The 18,448-nt window shown below is 38.4% G+C and overlaps 1 protein-coding gene and 1 long non-coding RNA gene across 4 annotated transcripts in view; both read left to right on the top strand.

Annotated features, from left to right (window-relative positions):
- LOC111550546 overlaps positions 1–18,448 on the top strand; it is a 201,806-nt gene that overhangs the window by 107,957 nt on the left and 75,401 nt on the right. The window lies entirely within an intron of this gene.
- On the top strand, positions 11,371–12,087 carry LOC111550545 (U1 small nuclear ribonucleoprotein C). The gene has a single exon (XM_023224029.2). It carries the CDS (start codon positions 11,394–11,396, stop codon positions 11,871–11,873), a length of 480 nt encoding a protein of 159 aa, XP_023079797.1. The 5' UTR covers positions 11,371–11,393; the 3' UTR covers positions 11,874–12,087.

Here is an 18,448-nt window from a genome sequence, read left to right as displayed (position 1 = left end):
AAGACAAGTTACAGATTAGTAGAAAATATTTGTAGCATATGTTACTAAGATCTAACCTCTATAGTATATAAGAGCTGCTACAAATCAGTGGGAAAATGACAAAATAGTAGATATTTGCACAAGACACTTGACCAGACATTTCACAAAAGAAGAAACTCAAATGGCCCATAAACATATGAAAACATGCTCAACTTCATTAGTGATTAAGAAAATGCAAATGCAATGAGATATTTCCTATCTATCACATTGACAAAAATTTTAAAATAGCCAATACCATGTGTTGATCAGCATTTGTCTTAATGGAAACTCAGCTGTGCTGGTGGGAATGTAAATGGGCACAAAAACAGTTTGGCAATACTTCATAAAGAAGAAAACAGGCATACTTTTTACCCTAGTAACTCCATTAACTCCCTCATACTCATCAGGAGACATACAGAACATTCATGGAAACACTGTTAATAATAGCCCCTATATTAGTCAAGATTCTCCAGAGAAAAGGAGCAAATAAGATGGAGTACAAGTGTGTGTGTGTGTGTGTGTGTAAGTGCATACATGCGCATATGATTTTAATCATAATGCAGAGCTATAAGACCAATACCCAGACTCTAGGCCTTCCAGATGAAAGGGCTATAATCAAACAACAGTTGAAAAATCATTACCTTGTCTAATTAAAAATATATAAAACTAACAACTGTGAGTTCTAGCTATACATGTAGATACTATATATATGTTTTTAAATTTAATAATGAGAGTAATCAACCAACAGTGTGGAGAAACTGGTACTCATAGTTGCTGGCAGCATTGCCAGTTGATATGATCATTCAGTGGAATAGTTTTAACCAAATTAGAAATATGAAATGAGATATTAAAACATTGCCATTCTTTGACTCAAGTTTCTACTTTGGGAAATGTAAGGTTATTTAAGAAAATAATTTTTAAAGGGCAGAACAAACCAATGTGTAAAATAATGTTTAAGGCAGAAATATTTATAAAGACAAAACTCAAAACAATTCAAATTCCTTACTCTTTATAAATCCTCAAAGTAGAGTACATTACTTACAAAAATAACATTATAAATATATACCTTGTGTTGGTATATGGATATATTAACACCAAATGAACAACCAGACTAATCATAAATTCACATGTTGTCTGTATGATTAAAAAGATCTGCAGAAGCACTGAAAATATCAGAGAAATTTAAAGTAATATAAATAGTTGTGTTCGGCTTATGGGAATGTTCAATGACGTGATTATTATTTTTAAAATAAGTGGGTATATATTTAATCTGAAGGAATGTATTTAATGATGGAATTTCAGGCGGTGTTATAGACAGATGGTGAAACTATTTGTGCAGGAGGTGGGGTGGGTAGGGGAAAGGGGGACCTAGAATCTCACCACATGGAAGTTTCTATAATCAGAGGGTTTTCTCTGGGTTGTGCAGACTGTGGAGCCAAAAGGCAGACTCATACAGAAAACTTCTCAAAGGGGAAAAAAGAACTGAAAGGACTATAATTAGAAAAATGTGATTGTAAGTTAATTTCCCTTTAGGATGTAAGCTGCTTTTCTTTTCTTTCTTTTATTTATCTATGTTTAAAGCAATTGCAATTTAGTGATTTACTACAATATAGGAGAGAGGCTGTTTTCCAGAGAGTCTGAGTTCTGTGTCCTTGGTCTGACTAATTTGTTTGATTTCAACATTGAGAGAAGTATGGACAGTGTAACTATGGAAGAAGCGTATCCATTAACTGGCATATCCAGTTCCTTTGATGGCAGCAACATTAAGGTGGTTCTCTTCTCAGACTCTTTTCTTATTTACTGAAGATAAAAACGAGGAATGATGTATCATTCTGAACCAAAGGCCAGCATAAAAGAAGTCAGGGAGCAAGAGCAGAGGGCTGCATTGCTGTTGCAGCTTTCAGATTGCAGTATATTGGAAACAAAGAAGAAGGCACTATTTCCTTAAACTGAAGCTATAAAGTATGAGTGTTCTGCTCGAGAGAAAGTGCAATGCAGCTAAAAGTGTGTTGTGCGTCCAAGAACACTATGACCTCAACAGATCACTTCTCTATTTTAGTTTATCCAGTTATAAAACAAAATGAGAAATAACTCCCTCTGTCTACTATCCCTTCACACCCCCACCGTTCATACATCTGGAACATATTATGACAGATTAGAGAAATCAATACTATCTTTTTAGAACATGATGTGTATAAGTTGTCCCTGCCATTAAGGGGCTTATTACACTTTAATTAGTACTGCTTTCTGTTTTGTACATTAAGTTATGTGATTTCTACTCAAGTGTTTTGTTGAGAGATCTTAAAGTCACAAAGAGTGATAAGCAGTGAATAAATTTTTAAACTTAGTTTTCCATGTTATTAAAGTTGCAATAAATATATCACAATCAGTTGTTACTTTTAAGCAGCTCATGATTTAAAAAAGCTTTTAGTATCACAAGGTCTACAATGTAATCTCCCTAATAAGATCACTTGATATCAAGTTGCTCAACTGTGCACATGGCCTTTAAAATAGAATGCCATCTCTTAATGCTGTGGACTGTCATGCAAGCATTCATAACTTGGGATTAAATTTCATATACATTATTTGAGAAGTCTAAATAATGCCAACAAAATAATTTTCTAAAAACCTCATTATCTTATTTCCAGGTATATCTTAATGTATTTTTTTTAAAAACTATAGGATCAACACATCCCTTGGGAATCTAAAGTTTAGATAATGTCACAAACTATTCAAAGGAATTAGCAAATCTTTCCAGCAGCTCTTCTTCTATTTTCCCTGGCAGCATCAGGTGGCAAGGACAGGCAGTAACCAAATCCATTTAGTGTTAAGTGTGACTCTAACATTGATGACCTTACTGAAACAGTTGGGTCTGATGTTCTGAAGAATGATTAAGTAGGGAAGCCACGTAGCAGGCTGCACATACCACCTTATCACAGAGCTCATTTAGAATATAGTTTGAAATTTTGCTGGAATAACAACTTGCAGGTAGGAAGAACAGCTCAGGAAAAAGAGCACTGGAGTGGGACATATCTGGATTCAAATTCCAGCTCACCACTTACAACATCAACCCCTCCAAGCCTTGTTTACTCATCTGTAACATGAAAATAAAAACAATATCAATTCCACGGGGTTGTTTGGGGATTAAAAAGATGTAAACATCCCTTTTGGGATAAAATAGAGGCTCAAGAAATGTTAGTTCCCTTCTTTCCGTTCGCCTGTGTCATGTGTCATGCTGGCCTTTCTTATTAAATTTTCAGTTCATTTTTTTTTTTTTTTTGAGACGGAGTCTCGCTCTGTCTCCCAGGCTGGAGTGCAGTGGCCGGATCTCAGCTCACTGCAAGCTCCGCCTCCCAGGTTTACGCCATTCTCCTGCCTCAGGCTCCCCAGTAGCTGGGACTACAGGCACCCGCCACCTCGCCCGGCTAGTTTTTTGTATTTTTTAGTAGAGACGGGGTTTCACCATGTTAGCCAGGATGGTCTCGATCTCCTGACCTTGTGATCCGCCCATCTCGGCCTCCCAAAGTGCTGGGATTACAGGCTTGAGCCACCCCGCCCGGCCAGTTCATTTTCAATTATAGCACCCTTAAATTCTTTACAGGCTAGTAATGAGATGCAACTGATAACATTGGGCTCTGTGTTACTGAGGCAAGGACTGGGTATAGAGTTTCCCTGGTGCTGCTTGGCACATTACCCAGATGTCCTACAAGGTCATGGTCTGTGGCATTGTGTGGAACATACAATAAACAATCCACCAACGTTTTTATGTCATCTCGTATGGGTCTTTTGTTTTTGTTAGTTATCACTGCTCTCAAGTTTTGTGTTGATAATCTACAGTTAATCTCATTAGAATTTATAAGAAAAAAGAACCCTCGTTACCATGGCAGCCTGCATAAAATACATTGAACAAGATGAGGCTTTTAATGCAATCTATCTCATAAGTGAGAGGATAGGGATCAGGCAGGGCACGATAAATTCTGATGACCACCCCAAAGTGATCCTTGGGACCTATTCTGTAATGAAGTAGGAAGGCCAGACCTATCTTACAAAACACTAGGTCTCCCTATAATGCTGGGTGTAGTATCATCCACAAGTTACATGGCACTTTAATTAAGAGGACCACTAAAATTATAAGCTAGAATTAGACGTTGAAATAGAAACTTTCCTTCCTTTTTCCCTTCCTTCCTTCCTTCTCCCTTCCTTCCTCCTCCCTTCCTTCCTTCCTTTTCTCCTCTTCCTGTTTCTTTCTTTCCATTTTATCTTTTTACAGAAAGAACAACAGACTACTGACAAAAACACACATACTGTAATAAGATGAACTATTAGAGATAGAGGAGACTAATATTCCTGGACGTACAGTCAAGAAATTCCTCTGGGTTTATGCCAAGAGATAGACATTAGACTGAGTCAAGCCCAAGCGCACATGATTGAGATCTCTAAAATATGCCTGGCATGTGAGAAAAAATTTATCTGGAGTTCAGCTATCCATATCATTCAGTTTTCTTTTACTTTTATTTATCTTGCTTTTTGTTTGTCTAATCTTTCATATGTATATAGGCATAGAGAAGTCTGGAATAATATTCACCTAACGTTAGCAATAGTCATTTTCTGAGTAGTAAGAGGGGGCTTTATTTGATGTGCTTTTATGAATTACTTGAATTTTTAAAAGATTTATTTAAAGAAATCAGAGGGTTTTTTAAATAAAATAATCCACAACACTGATTTTTCACTTACCCAGTTTCTGATTAAAAGTGGCAAATGAGGAATGAAGTTACATTGTTAAGCCATTAAATTTGAAAAAAATGCAAATACTGTAATCATGCAGGTGAACCAAAAAAATTTAAGATGCAATTTATCAAAGCCAGAAATCATTCAAAGTAGGCAAGCAGAGAAAGTAAACATTAAGCATAGTGAAATACAAGAGACCAACTCTACTTAACCCATTTTCCACTCAATTAAACAATTAAATAAAGCATGTATTTATAACAGCTGGCTACCAGAGATGCCCACGAGAAACCCAGCTCTGTGCAGGTGCCTTAACTCAGGGTGTACAGCAGATAAATGAGCCTGAAAAAAATAATAATAAATCAAAGACGGTCTGAAGGGCCTGAGAGTGACTCCCTAGCTAGTGCTTGATGATGCCACAAAAGATGTCTTTATTAAGTGCTCTGTCTCCGTATTTTTGAAGGATCAGCTTTCAGCAAAGTAAGAGACATTGCACAACATCAAGAATATGTTACTGATCATTACAGTCAACCTTTGTCCAGAAAATTCCAGCTTTCTTCCCTAAGGACAGACATTATCCAGAAACATCTGACTTCCCAGATATCCCATAAAGAATATAAAATTTCTCAGCAATAGCTTTCCACATACCACAATTTTGGTTAATACCAAAACTGGTTAATACCAAAATCATCAGGACAGAATTTCACAAAATAGATGTGCCAAGAATGCATAAGCAGAAGGAACTAGAAGTAAAGCAATTATATATCCCTCATTCCCTTGTGGACAGGAGAAAGAACTATGTTTTTATACCAAAAGACAATTAACTGCTCATATGTTTGGCATGGCTCTGGGCCGTAGGAACTAGGAGCAGCAAATGGACAAATAACCTTGTACAGTAAGACTAGAGTGAAGTCTTAAACTTCTAACTGTATTATGGAAATTGTGGTTTGAAGAAGAGTGTCACCTGCAGGAAGAGTTGCTACAAATAACAACTGCCTGTTACCAAATGCAAAGTAATGTTGGTTACACATTTAGATTACAGCTGCAAACACAGAGAATAATCATATCTTCCCATTCAGAATATACTCTGTGGCTTAAAAACAAACAGATAATTTATGGCAGGAGGAATATTCACTTAGCAAATTCACTAATTAATGTATCTATTTACAAATTGGTTGCAAAGCCCAATCATTTATTAAAGAAAGATGTATGCCTTTATTGTTTGAGAGTAATAGAAGTTGTGCAGTGAACTTAAGATGTATGAAAATTAGGCCGGGCGCGGTGGCTCAAGCCTGTAATCCCAGCACTTTGGGAGACCGAGACGGGCGGATCACAAGGTCAGGAGATCGAGACCATCCTGGCTAACACGGTGAAACCCCGTCTCTACTAAAAAATACAAAAAAAAAAAAAACTAGCCGGGCGAGGTGGCGGGCGCTTGTAGTCCCAGCTACTCGGGAAGCTGAGGCAGGAGAATGGCGTAAATCCGGGAGGCGGAGCTTGCAGTGAGCTGAGATGCGGCCACTGCACTCCAGCCTGGGCGACAGAGCGAGACTCCGTCTCAAAAAAAAAAGAAAAAAAAAAAAAAAGAAGATGTATGAAAATTAGATAAATACACTAATAACTTAAATCTAGTCAGAACTCTCTTTAGAGTCATAAGTAAAATCCAAAGTGTTGGAAGCAATGTGGAGAAACTGGAACTTTGATACACTTCTAACGGAAGTATAAATTGGCACAACCACTTTGGAAAACTTTTGGGCAGAATCTCCTACAGCTGAATATACATATGTCCTATGACTCAGCAATTCTACCCCTAGCTATATACTTAATAGAAATACACATATATGTGCAGCAAAAGACATATGTGAGAATGTTTGCAGCAGCACTTTTTCTAGCCCTACCAAAATGTAAATAATCCAAATGCTCATCAATAGTAGAGTGGCTAAATTGTAGTGTAATCACATAATAGAATACTATACAGCAATGACAGTGAACAAACTATGATTATATATAACAATGTTAATGAACATAGTGTTCATTAATGACGTTAATGTTTATTAGCAATGTTAAATTTACAAGAGAAAAACAAACAACCTCATTAAATAGTGGGCAAAGGACATAAAGAGACACTTCTCTAAAGAAGACATACATGAGGCCAATAAGCATATGAAAAAAAAAGCTCAATATCACTGATTATTAAAGAAATGCCAATCAAAACCAGAGTGAGATACCATTTCACACCAGTCAGAATGGCTATTATTATTATTTTTTTTTTTTTTGAGACGGAGTCTCCCTCTGTCGCCCAGGCTGGAGTGCAGTGGCCGGATCTCAGCTCACTGCAAGCTCCGCCTCCCGGGTTTACGCCATTCTCCTGCCTCAGCCTCCCGAGTAGCTGGGACTACAGGCGCCCGCCACCTCGCCCGGCTAGTTTTTTGTATTTTTAGTAGAGACGGGGTTTCACCGTGTTAGCTAGGATGGTCTCGATCTCCTGACCTCGTGATCCGCCCGTCTCGGCCTCCCTAAGTGCTGGGATTACAGGCTTGAGCCACCGCGCCCGGCCTCGGAATGGCTATTATCAATACAAGTAAAAAAATAACAGATGCTGGCAAGGTTGTGAAGAACAGGGAACACATACATTGTTGATAGAAGTGTAAATTAGTTCAATCATTCCTCTTTGAGGAATCACCACACTGCTTTCCACAAAAGTTAGATTGCTGCTTTCCACAAAAGCAGTGTGGTGATTCCTCAAAGAGCTAAAAGCAGAGCTACCATTCAACCCAGCAATCCCATTACTGGGTATGTACCCAGAGAAATATAAATCATTTTACCGTGAAGACACATGCATCCAAATGTTCATTGCAGCACTATTCCCAATAGCAAAGACATGGAATCAACCTAAATGCCCATCAGTGACAGATTGGATAAAGAAAATGTGGTACATATACACCATGGAATACTATGCAGCCATAAAAAAGAATGAGATCTTTTTTTATGGAAACATGGATGGAGCTGAAGGCTGTTATCCTCAGCAAACTAACGCAGGAAAAGAAAACCAAACACCACATGTTCTCACTTATAAGTGGGAGCTAAATGATAAGAACTTACCAATGCAAAGAAGGAAACAACAGACACTGGGGTCTACTTGAGGTTAGGAGGGTGGGAGGAAGGAGATGAGCAGAAAATATAGCTATTGGGAGCAAAGACTTGGAATCAACCCAAATATCCATCAGTGACAGACTGGATTAAGAAAATGTGGCACATATACACCATGGAATACTATGCAGCCATAAAAAAGGATGAGTTTGTGTCCTTTGTAGGGACATGGATGCAGCTGGAAACCATCATTCTCAGCAAACTATCACAAGAACAGAAAACCAAACACCGCATGTTCTCACTCATAGGTGGGAATTGAACAATGAGATCACTTGGACTCTGGAAGGCGAACATCACACACCAGGGCCTATTATGGGGAGGGGGGAGGGGGGAGGGATGGCATTGGGAGTTATACCTGATGTAAATGACGAGTTGATGGGTGCTGACAAGTTGATGGGTGCAGCACACCAACATGGCACAAGTACACATATGTAACAAACCTGCACGTTATGCACATGTACCCTAGAACTTAAAGTGTAATAAAAAAAAAGAAAATAAAAGAAAAGAAAAAGAAAATATAGCTATTGGGTACTGGGCTTAATACCGGGGTGATAAAATAATATATACAACAACCCCTGTGACACGTGTTTACCCATATAACAAACCTTCACATGTACCCCCAAACCGAAAATAAAAGTTAAAAAAAGTTAATAAACATAATGTTGGTCCAAAAAAGCCAGACATATGGAGTACATATTGTATAAGTTCATTTGTACAAATTAAAAAATAGGCAAAACTGATCTATGATGTTAGAAATCAGCATAGTAGTAACCTTGGGAGTTAATATTTGAAAGGGTTGTTGGGGGAGATTTTGGGGGCTGGGTAATGGTCTCTTTCTTGCTCTGGGTGGTGATTATATGAGTGTGTTCAGTTGTGAAAATTCAGTGATCTGTACATTTATGATGTGTGTACAATTCTATCTGCTATACTTCAATAAAAAGTTTAAAAAACATAAGTATCCTTTATAACAGATTTAAATTATCTGTAAATACATATTTACAGATAAAAATACATATTTACAGTAAATCACATATTACTATGCCTATAGCTATGAATATAATCAGTATTTGGTTTTCAGGCAATGTTTGGTCTTTGACCAAGGTATAGATTAAAATTTCAAATACAGATATGCTTGAAAAATCATCATTTAATTCTAAAAGTGACATGATCAAACAGACAAAAATGAAATTGCTTTCTCATTTGTCATAAGCATTCTGGCCTTTCTCATTTTCCACTTCTGGATTGAGCTGATATCAAGCAGATCTATGTGTACAGGAGAAGGAGTGGGGGTGATCTCTGGAACAAGCAAATGTCAATAGTGGACCTGATAAAAAAATAAGACCCCATTTGCTGAACATTCTGTTGTGAGGTCATAGATAAACCACGTATTACAAGTGAAATAAAGTGGATAATATTAACACAATCATCTCCATGAGTCACACTGTAAAAGGGATTTCACCTGAGATATTGAGACTCGCAGACTTTTCAGACTCACAGGCCAAGCAGTTAGTAATAGAAGTGAATAAAACGGGTCAGATGAAATGCAATGGGGAATGGTGGGGGTGTGGGAAAACTACAGAGCACCTAAGCACTGGTCCTCAGAATATGTCTCCAGATCCTACCTAATTAGGAATTAGGTAGACATTCAAGTTATCTGGCCCCCAACCCAGAGCCATGGAATTAGAAATGCTGGGGGTGGGGCCCAGCAATCTAAGTTTTTTTTTTTTTTTTGAGACAGAGTCTCGCTCAGTCACCCAGGCTGGAGTGCAGTGGCGCAATCTCGGCTCACCGCAAGCTCCCCGTCCCGGGTTCACACCATTCTCCTGCCTCGGCCTCCAGAGTAGCTGGGACTACAGGCGCCCGCCACTACGCCCGACTAATTTTTTTGTATTTTTAGTAGAGACGGGGTTTCACCCTGTTAGCCAGGATGGTCTCGATCTCCTGACCTCGTGATCCGCCCGCCTCAGCCTCCCAAAGTGCTGGGATTACAGGCGTGAGCCACCGCGCTCGGCCCAATCTAAGTTTTAACAAGCCCTCGAGTTGTAACAAGCTTGATTCTGAAGCACATTCAAGTATGAGAACCACTGATCTAGATGTATACTAACTCAAACAAAAATTTTTTAAATCATGTGTGCTTAAAAAAAGTCATCTGGCCAGATTCAGCCTACAGGCTGCCAATTTGTAAATTCAAATGAAAAACAAAAACTTGAATTATTTGTATAATTATGTCAGTTCTGTATTTTCCTTTTTTTTTTTAGACGGAGGCTGGCTCTGTCGCCCAAACTGGAGTGCAGTGGCCAGATCTCCGCTCACTGCAAGCTCCACCTTTCCGGTTCACGCCATTCTCCTGCCTCAGCCTCCCGAGTAGCTGGGACTACAGGCGCCCGCCACCTCGTCCAGCTAGTTTTTTGTATTTTTAGTAGAGATGAAGAGAGATAGCATGTGGTAAAGTTTGAGCCTAAGTTTTATCTTCCCCAGGATTCAGGCGTATCTAGACTTGCCTGGTATCTAGTGGGATGGGCCTTCTGGAATTCTACTTATAAGACAACTCAAGTAGCCTCCAGGAAAGAACTCATCCCAGTGGAAGGAAGAACCAAGTACAGAGGTTGTATTAAGACAGCAGATGGGGTTGAACATGTCTGAGTACACATGATGTCTGCCACTCAGGTTGCTTCTAGCCCAGCCAGGAGGACTAATTCATTCTTTCAACAAATAGCTATTGAACACCTACCTCATCTGTCTCTGAGTTCTGTGACCCCAGAGTGTCTGTAATATAAGACCTAGTAGAAACTAAAGGAGTTGGTGGTTGCTAATCTTCTTAGGACACAGAGAGTGCAGCTTGTTTGTGGCATGAATATTGGTGCCAGTGGCAGCAGCCTTGGCTCCAGGACCATCAACATCTTTGATGTCCTTGAAGTTGAACTTTGAGCCTTGGAGGCCTGCTCGCACACATCAGCAACTGCAACAGTGGTGGTAGTGCTTTTGGTGGGCAGTCAGACATGGCTTGAGGGATTGGCAGCAGCTGCTTATATCAGGCAAGGAGAATTGTGAACCACATGGCAGCCAAGATAACTGTTTTGGGAGCACACATGAGACATCCCTGTGCATTTTTGGAGGATGAGAGCCCTCCAGGAGAGGTAGAGAAATGCTAGTTTATAGCTGTGGTTTTTTACTGTCTTATGAGTTGCATATAGAAGAACTTTTTTTTTTTTTTTTAAGAAAAACAAGGATTTCTTAAATTTGAGTCTATAAGGTAATCTGTGGCTTTTTTTTTTTTTTTTTTTTTGACTTTGTCTTTGGCAGCATTTAAAGAAATTACATGCTGCATCTTGTAATAAGATTGATGTAATATGCCTGCAGTGAACATGGTAGACTCAAAATCACATCTCAAACATTTGGTTTTGTTTTTTAAAAATAAAAAGCAGCAAAATTATTATAGATTTTGGGATATGAGGTTTAAAAAAATCACAGCAGGAGTGGCCAACGGCCTGCAGAGCAACATGCCCAAGTTTTATTGTGACTACTGCGATACATACCTCACCCATGACTCTCCATCTGTGAGAAAGACACACTGCAGTGGAAGGAAACACAAAGAGAATGTGAAAGACTATTATCAGAAATGGATGGAAGAGCAGGCTCAGAGCCTGATTGACAAAACAACGGCTGCATTTCAACAAGGAAAGATACCTCCTACTCCATTCTCTGCTCCTCCTCCTGCAGGGGCGATGATACCACCTCCCCCCAGCCTTCCGGGTCCTCCTCGCCCTGGTATGATGCCAGCACCCCATATGGGGGGCCCTCCCATGATGCCAATGATGGGCCCTCCTCCTCCTGGGATGATGCCAGTGGGACCTGCTCCTGGAATGAGGCCGCCCATGGGAGGCCACATGCCAATGATGCCTGGGCCCCCAATGATGAGACCTCCTGCCCGTCCCATGATGGTGCCCACTCGGCCCGGAATGACTCGACCAGACAGATAAGGATAGAGGGGAGGCCTCATTGTATCAGTTTTGTATTACCTGTTCTGCTTCACCAGGAGATCATGCTGCTGTAATACTGAGTTTTCTAAACAGCATAGGGAAGACTTGCTCCCCTGTCCTATCAAAGAGAATAGTTTTGGAGGGGAGAAGTAGGACAAAAAAGATGCAGTTTTCGTTTATATTGGGAAATGTGAAAATAAAATTGTCAACTCTTAAAAAAAAAAAAAAAAAAAAAAAAAAAAAAAAAATCACAGCATTCATTCCTTTTTTTTTCTCTCTCTCTCTTTCAAAACATCCCTGTAAAATCAAACAACATTGCTGATGAGCTGTTCTTTGGCACCAGCAAGCAGCTTATTCCAAAGGAAAAAGAACTTTGGAAATAGCCACTCCTTTCCTGACAGAATTTTGAGAGATTGATGCCCTTTTCCTTCATTTCTGCAATGCCTATAGGCTGCAGATTTTCAGTTACTTCCTGAAATCCTAAATTGAATTCTATTAAAAACATATTTGGTGTTCTCAATAAAAAATGTTTGGTATTATATTTTGGAGACCACAAGTTCTCTGTAAGACCTCAGGAATTCCCCTAAGTAATCAGAGTTTTCCACAGAGTCAAGTGGTTGCTACATTGCATTTAAGCCAGTATTTTATGATGCCTGATAAGTAAGGCATGTGGTACATCAGTATTCCATCCAGACAGCAATGCCTTGCAGATTTCCAATTTTCTGATGGAGTCATATTTTTTGTTTGCTATTTATTTGAAACCAATTTTTTTAACCCCATATGAACTAAAAGAGTTACTTTATTTTGATACCTCAGTTCTAGCCAACATAGACTATCCACAGCAGAATATGCATTAATGAGATAAGGGTCAGAGATTAGGAGATTTGCATTCTAACCAGCAAGTCAGTTCCTCTATGGTGCTCAGTTTCACTGTCAGTAAAACTGGAGGTGGGGCAAACTGGCCTAGAGCTCAGTGTCTAGAATTCGCATTCCTTAACTTCTGGATTATGAGAACTCTCCCTGGAGAATCCTAATGATGGATTAAGTATTTGAAAAAGAAAAATTTAACTGGAAAGGACTCTTGAAACCACTGGTGTTATAAGTTTCTTTTTTTAACAGAGAACTAGGGTTATTTTCTGTGTATCTTTGCTTACAGGTGCCTGATGTTGTCACCAGTCAATCAAAGCTTGTTTCTATATTAACTTAATAGAATTTAGCTTTCTGGAACACAGTTAACAACAAGAATATGAAACATTTATTCGATTCTGATTTCATAATATTTCTTTCTTCCATGCCCCTACTAGTCTGATGGTGTCTCTCTCTTGTGGACCATTGTAATAGACTCCTAACTGGTTTTCCCACCTTGGACCCCTTCCTCCAACCCTTTTTACATGATTTTATACTTGGATTACAAGTTTATGTTTCCCATATACAGGTCTTCCCTATTACTTTCCTGCTCAAATACCTTAATAGCTCTCTGTTGGCTACAATATAAAATAGGAACTCTTTCTCATGGCATCCAAGGCCTTGCGCTGTCTGACCCAACCCCGCTTGCCATCCTGTGGCCCATTGCTCCTTGTCCCACAGCCTTCTGAGCTTCCTGTTCTTCCTGCACATGCCCAGAAATGCTCTGATTTTGTCCCTTTGTCCCACTGGTTCTTGCTCCCTGTTTCTACCTGTTCAGATTCTACCTCTCCTTACAGTTTAAGGCCATCATTCTGATATCACCTTCTCTGCCTGCCCAGCTTTTCTTGGTCTTTCTTAACTGCAAGGGACCTATAATTTTTCTGAACTCCTGTGACAATTTATTTACATCTCTATCATGGGAGCTATCACTTCCACTCTATATTATAGATATTTGTATTCATATCTTATTTTTTTCACTAGATACTCATTTTCATGAGGTCAGAAGCAATATTGTTCTGTATTTGTAGCCCTCAAGATACCTAGCACAGAGTAAGTAGTTATTCTACAAATGTTTGCTTAATGAATAAATATCAGAGTTACCATGGAAATCTGAACTTACCCAAACCCCTTCAACTAAATTAGAACCACTCACAGGGCATATTTTTTAAGTGGGAAATTTCATCTATCTATCTATCTATCTATCTATCTATCTATCTATCTATCTATCTATCTATCATCTATCTCCATCTATCTATCCTTCTGCAACTTAAAATTTCTCAGCCTATGTTTGGTTTCAGTGAGGAAAATTAAGAAAAAAAAATCAAAAGGTGCAATAACTTAAATTGCAGGTTTAGCAAGTAATTTATATCCAGCTCCTTTCTTTCATGCATTTTGCCGTGGTCAGCTTTCAACAATGGTTTAGGTTCACATTTGTTTGCATACTGATGTTCAAATGTTTGTTAAAGCTGATGCAACTCTGTGAGAAAGATCAACACTAACTCTGTAGATGGAACATACAAGTTTTAATCCAGTGAAGTGAAGATTTACTTGAGATATTGTTTCATGTGGAGCACTGAGAAAAGTCATGGCCTTTTAATTAATTAATTAATTAATTTTTTGACAAAGAGCAGTCATTCGATGGAAAATGTGTACCTAAATAGGGAAAGTTAGATGTTAGAGAGGGCTCATTAGATAGGCATTATATGCATTACATGTATAATAAAGTGGTTATATATGTAAATACATACAAAAAGCCACTTTATTCATTTCTAGACCATTTGTGATGTTTGCCAATTTTTGTACAAATTATCTTAAAATTAATCTTAAGAACCTTTTATCACATACTTGGAATATATCTAATTGAATGTAAGAGTAATTCCCAAATATCTGCACACTAGAAAAGAATTAAAGGAAATAAAAAAAATGAAAATGTCCATCAACTGGTGAATGGAAAACAAAACATAGTTTATCTATACAATGGAATATTGTTTTGCCTTAAAATGGTCTGACTATTCATACCTGCTACAACATGGATGAACATTAAAAACACTAAGTGAAAAAAGCCAAACACAAAGGTTACCTATTGTATGATTCTATTCCTGTGATATTTCTAAAATAAGCACATTCATAGAAACAAAGTAGATTCTTGGTTTCTAGAGGCTGGGAAGAGAGGGAAATGAGTGGCTACTTATGGGTTCACAGGTTTTTTTTTTATGGTGATGAAAATGTTTAGCATGAGATAGTGGTGATGGTTTCACAACTTTGTGAATATACTAAGAGCCACTGAATTGTACACTTTAAAGGGGTGAATATTATGGTAGGTGAATTATATCCCAATTTGAAAAAATACAAATTGAAGATTCTGCACAGGAAGATTTTCCGGAGGGTTTTTTCCAGCCAGCACTGAAGAGTACAGAGATGACAGTCATTGGCAATCCCAGTCTTCAACACACTTGCCCTTGCTGGTCACTGTGGTTTATGGTAACTGAACAGTACCAGCTAAATGCTTCTGCCCTCCTTGCCTGGGCTATGTGAAAGCCCATCACTGCTATGCTCCAGTGAGATAAAATCATTTATTTGTATATTAGCTTGTAATTTTTAAAGTACTTTCACCCTCACTAACTCATTTGGTTCTCAAATGTTTTCTTTCCAAACATACTTATATTTTATACCCATTTATAGTTGTTCATCCACCAAAACAGAAAAGCTTTATTTCTTAGCAGTGTAATGGATTTCTCTTGTCTGTCTTTGCTGATACTTTTGTTTCACTCTCCTCTTTCTTCTAATATATTTTGCTCAGTTCTCCAGTACTGTGCATATATGTCCAATTCTCCTGACTTTTTACATATCTGTAGTTCTTCATGTTTCTGCCTTCTGAGTCTTTATTTTCAAGTTGGTGATTTACTCTTCATCATTATCCCTTCCCCTGAATAAGACCAATAAGCTTTTTCTTCAAAACTATAATTCACTTCTTTCCTTCCCTTAATCTTGGCTGAGTGACTCCAAAAATAATGTCATATCTCATGCAATGGTATTTGCTGCCCCTATCAAATATTTTTATTGTAGAACTGTCATTTTTTAATTAAATAAAACATTTTGTAAGATGTTTCTGTTTTATATTTACTATTAACTGGTTATACTTATTCCTTTATTTCCTGTAGACTCCTATATGTTGTTTCAATGTAGTACTCTGGTTTATTATTTATTCTTTAATAAGTGTATATCTCCTTTAAGAGTACTTTGATAATTTCTTATCATAGTTTTTAGGTCCTCAATATTTACATTCCATTGATGATCTTCTTCATTTTATCTTATGGAAATATACCCCTCTTCTCTATTTACAAATCACCTTTCTTTATAGCATGATTTGCCATTTCGTCTTGGTCAGGGTGGAATTTGAAGCTTAGTCTCCAGCAGTTGCATTTTCTTCCATCTTGGAGCATAAGCCTAGTCTTTATAGCTTCAATGCTATGGTATTCCTCTTTATGTTCCATTTTTATTTTGTTGGCATCCATAGCAGCTCATGTTGCTCATTCTTGATATGTCCTAAATGCACAAATGATGCCTTGAAAGCTATAATTGCATAGCACCCTCTTTTCATTTTCCCCCATCTGTGTCTTGGATTTGGCTTGTACTTTATTGTAAGAGTGTCTACGTACCATAACACCATAAAGACCAATAGTCACATGGAGCCTTAACTATCTCCCCTCTTTCCTCATTTATTCCTAGGGAGTGGGGATTCACGTCATGTGCCCATGTAACATTTGCCTTGATTTTAGCAGTTTGTCTGGCATTTATCCTCTCTTCATAGTCTTAAAGAGAAAATCGTCATTGGCTCAAGCACTAGACTTTGCTTAATCTAAACAGAACAAATATACTTCTTATCACCTTCCTTTGGTATCTTATCCTTTTTCCATCCAGTCCCTTGTCTCTTACTTGCCTTGTACCATTGATGACATGTCTGAATTCATCTTGAGATTACAAGCTCTTTTGTAGACTAAAATCAGATTGCATTCATATTTGCTACCTTCCCTATCCTCCCTCCAACCACAGTATTCAACAGTCTGCACAATACATTGTACATTATAATGTTCCAGCAAAAATTTGGTAAATACTATTTTTTAAATATTTATTTATTTTATGTTCATCCTTAAGCCACTTCTCACTTATTGCCACACCACTGGAACTTAGTATCTTACTTTCCTCCATTTTGCCAACTTTCCTAATAGTATTTCTGCAAACTGCATTATTATGGGTACAGGGTTGCCTTGTGGGATGAAGAAAATGTCTTGGGAGTAGTTAGAGGTGATAAGTTGCACAATATAATAAATATATACCAAGTGCCACTGAATTATACATTATGGTTAATAGGTTAATTAGGGTTATGTGAATTTTACCTCAATTTTTAAAACTGCACTACTATGAGTTAATAATACAAAAAAAAAAAAAAACCAAAAAAACAGTTTATAACCAGTCTCATTCTTGTCTTTTTTTTTTTTTTTTTTTTTTTTGAGATGGAGTCTCACTCTGTTGCCAGTCTGGAGTACAGTGTCACAATCTCGGCTCCCTGCAACCTCCGCCTCCTGGGTTCAAGTGATTCTCCTGCTCAGCCTCCCGAGTAGCTGGGACTACAGGCACATGCCACCACGTTCAGCTAACTTTTGTATTTTTAGTAGAGACAGGGTTTCACCATGTTGGCCAGGATGGTCTCGATCTCCTGACCTTGTGATCTGCCCACCTCGGCCTCCCAAAGTGCTGAGATTATAGGTGTGAGCCACTGTACCCGGCCTCATTCTTGTCTTTTAAGATAGTGCTTGTATTTTTTTTTTCATGTACTTGGCTATTTTACCTTTCTCCCATATATCATTGAAAATAACAGCAAAAGGTGAGTCCAGCCAACTTTCTAAAGGTTGGAACTCAGCGGTGAGGACATCAACATTTAATCACTGCTTATTTTTTGGCTGTAATTCCTACTAGTAAATCATTATCTTTTCACTCTTTTAATGATACTTTCCTATTAGTGCCCATTCTTTCTTTTCTCTTTTCTCAGTACCTTTTCTTGCTTTTGAATTTAACTTTGCCTTACCACAGTGGTCATGTCATATCTCCTGGGGATGTCATAAAGAAGACAGTAAAATAAAACAATTAGCCAGGCATGGTGGCGGGGCACCTGTAATCCCAGCTACTTGGGAGGCTGAGGCAGGAGAATCACTTGAACTCGGGAGGCAGAGGTTGCAGTGAGGCAAGATCACGCCACTGCACTCCAGCCTGGGCAACAGAGCGAGACTCAGTCTCCAAAAACAAAAAAGAAGAAGAAGACAGTATTACTAGAGAACTTCAGTCATTAAGAGATTACATGTTCCTGATAAAGGCCTGACCATTTTCACTCCTTTCTATTTTGATGGCGAGGGGTAGCAAATCAACCTCCAGAAACCGAAGGGAGAAAATGTTCCTCCCTGTGGGTTTTTGGAGTCAGATAGTCCCAGTTCAGATCCTGGTTCTGTCACTTCCTGTGGGTTTTTGGAGTCAGATAGCCCCAGTTCAGATCCTGGTTCTGTCACTTCCTGTGGGTTTTTGGAGTCAGATAGCCCCAGTTCAGATCCTGGCTCTGTCACTTCCTGTGGGTTTTTGGAGTCAGATAGCCCCAGTTCAGATCCTGGCTCTGTCAC

This window comes from Piliocolobus tephrosceles, chromosome 15, assembly GCF_002776525.5.
Source record: "Piliocolobus tephrosceles isolate RC106 chromosome 15, ASM277652v3, whole genome shotgun sequence".
NCBI lineage: Eukaryota > Metazoa > Chordata > Mammalia > Primates > Cercopithecidae > Piliocolobus > Piliocolobus tephrosceles.
The sequence above is the reverse complement of the archived record's forward strand: the minus strand, read 5'-3'. Positions and strand labels throughout refer to the sequence as shown.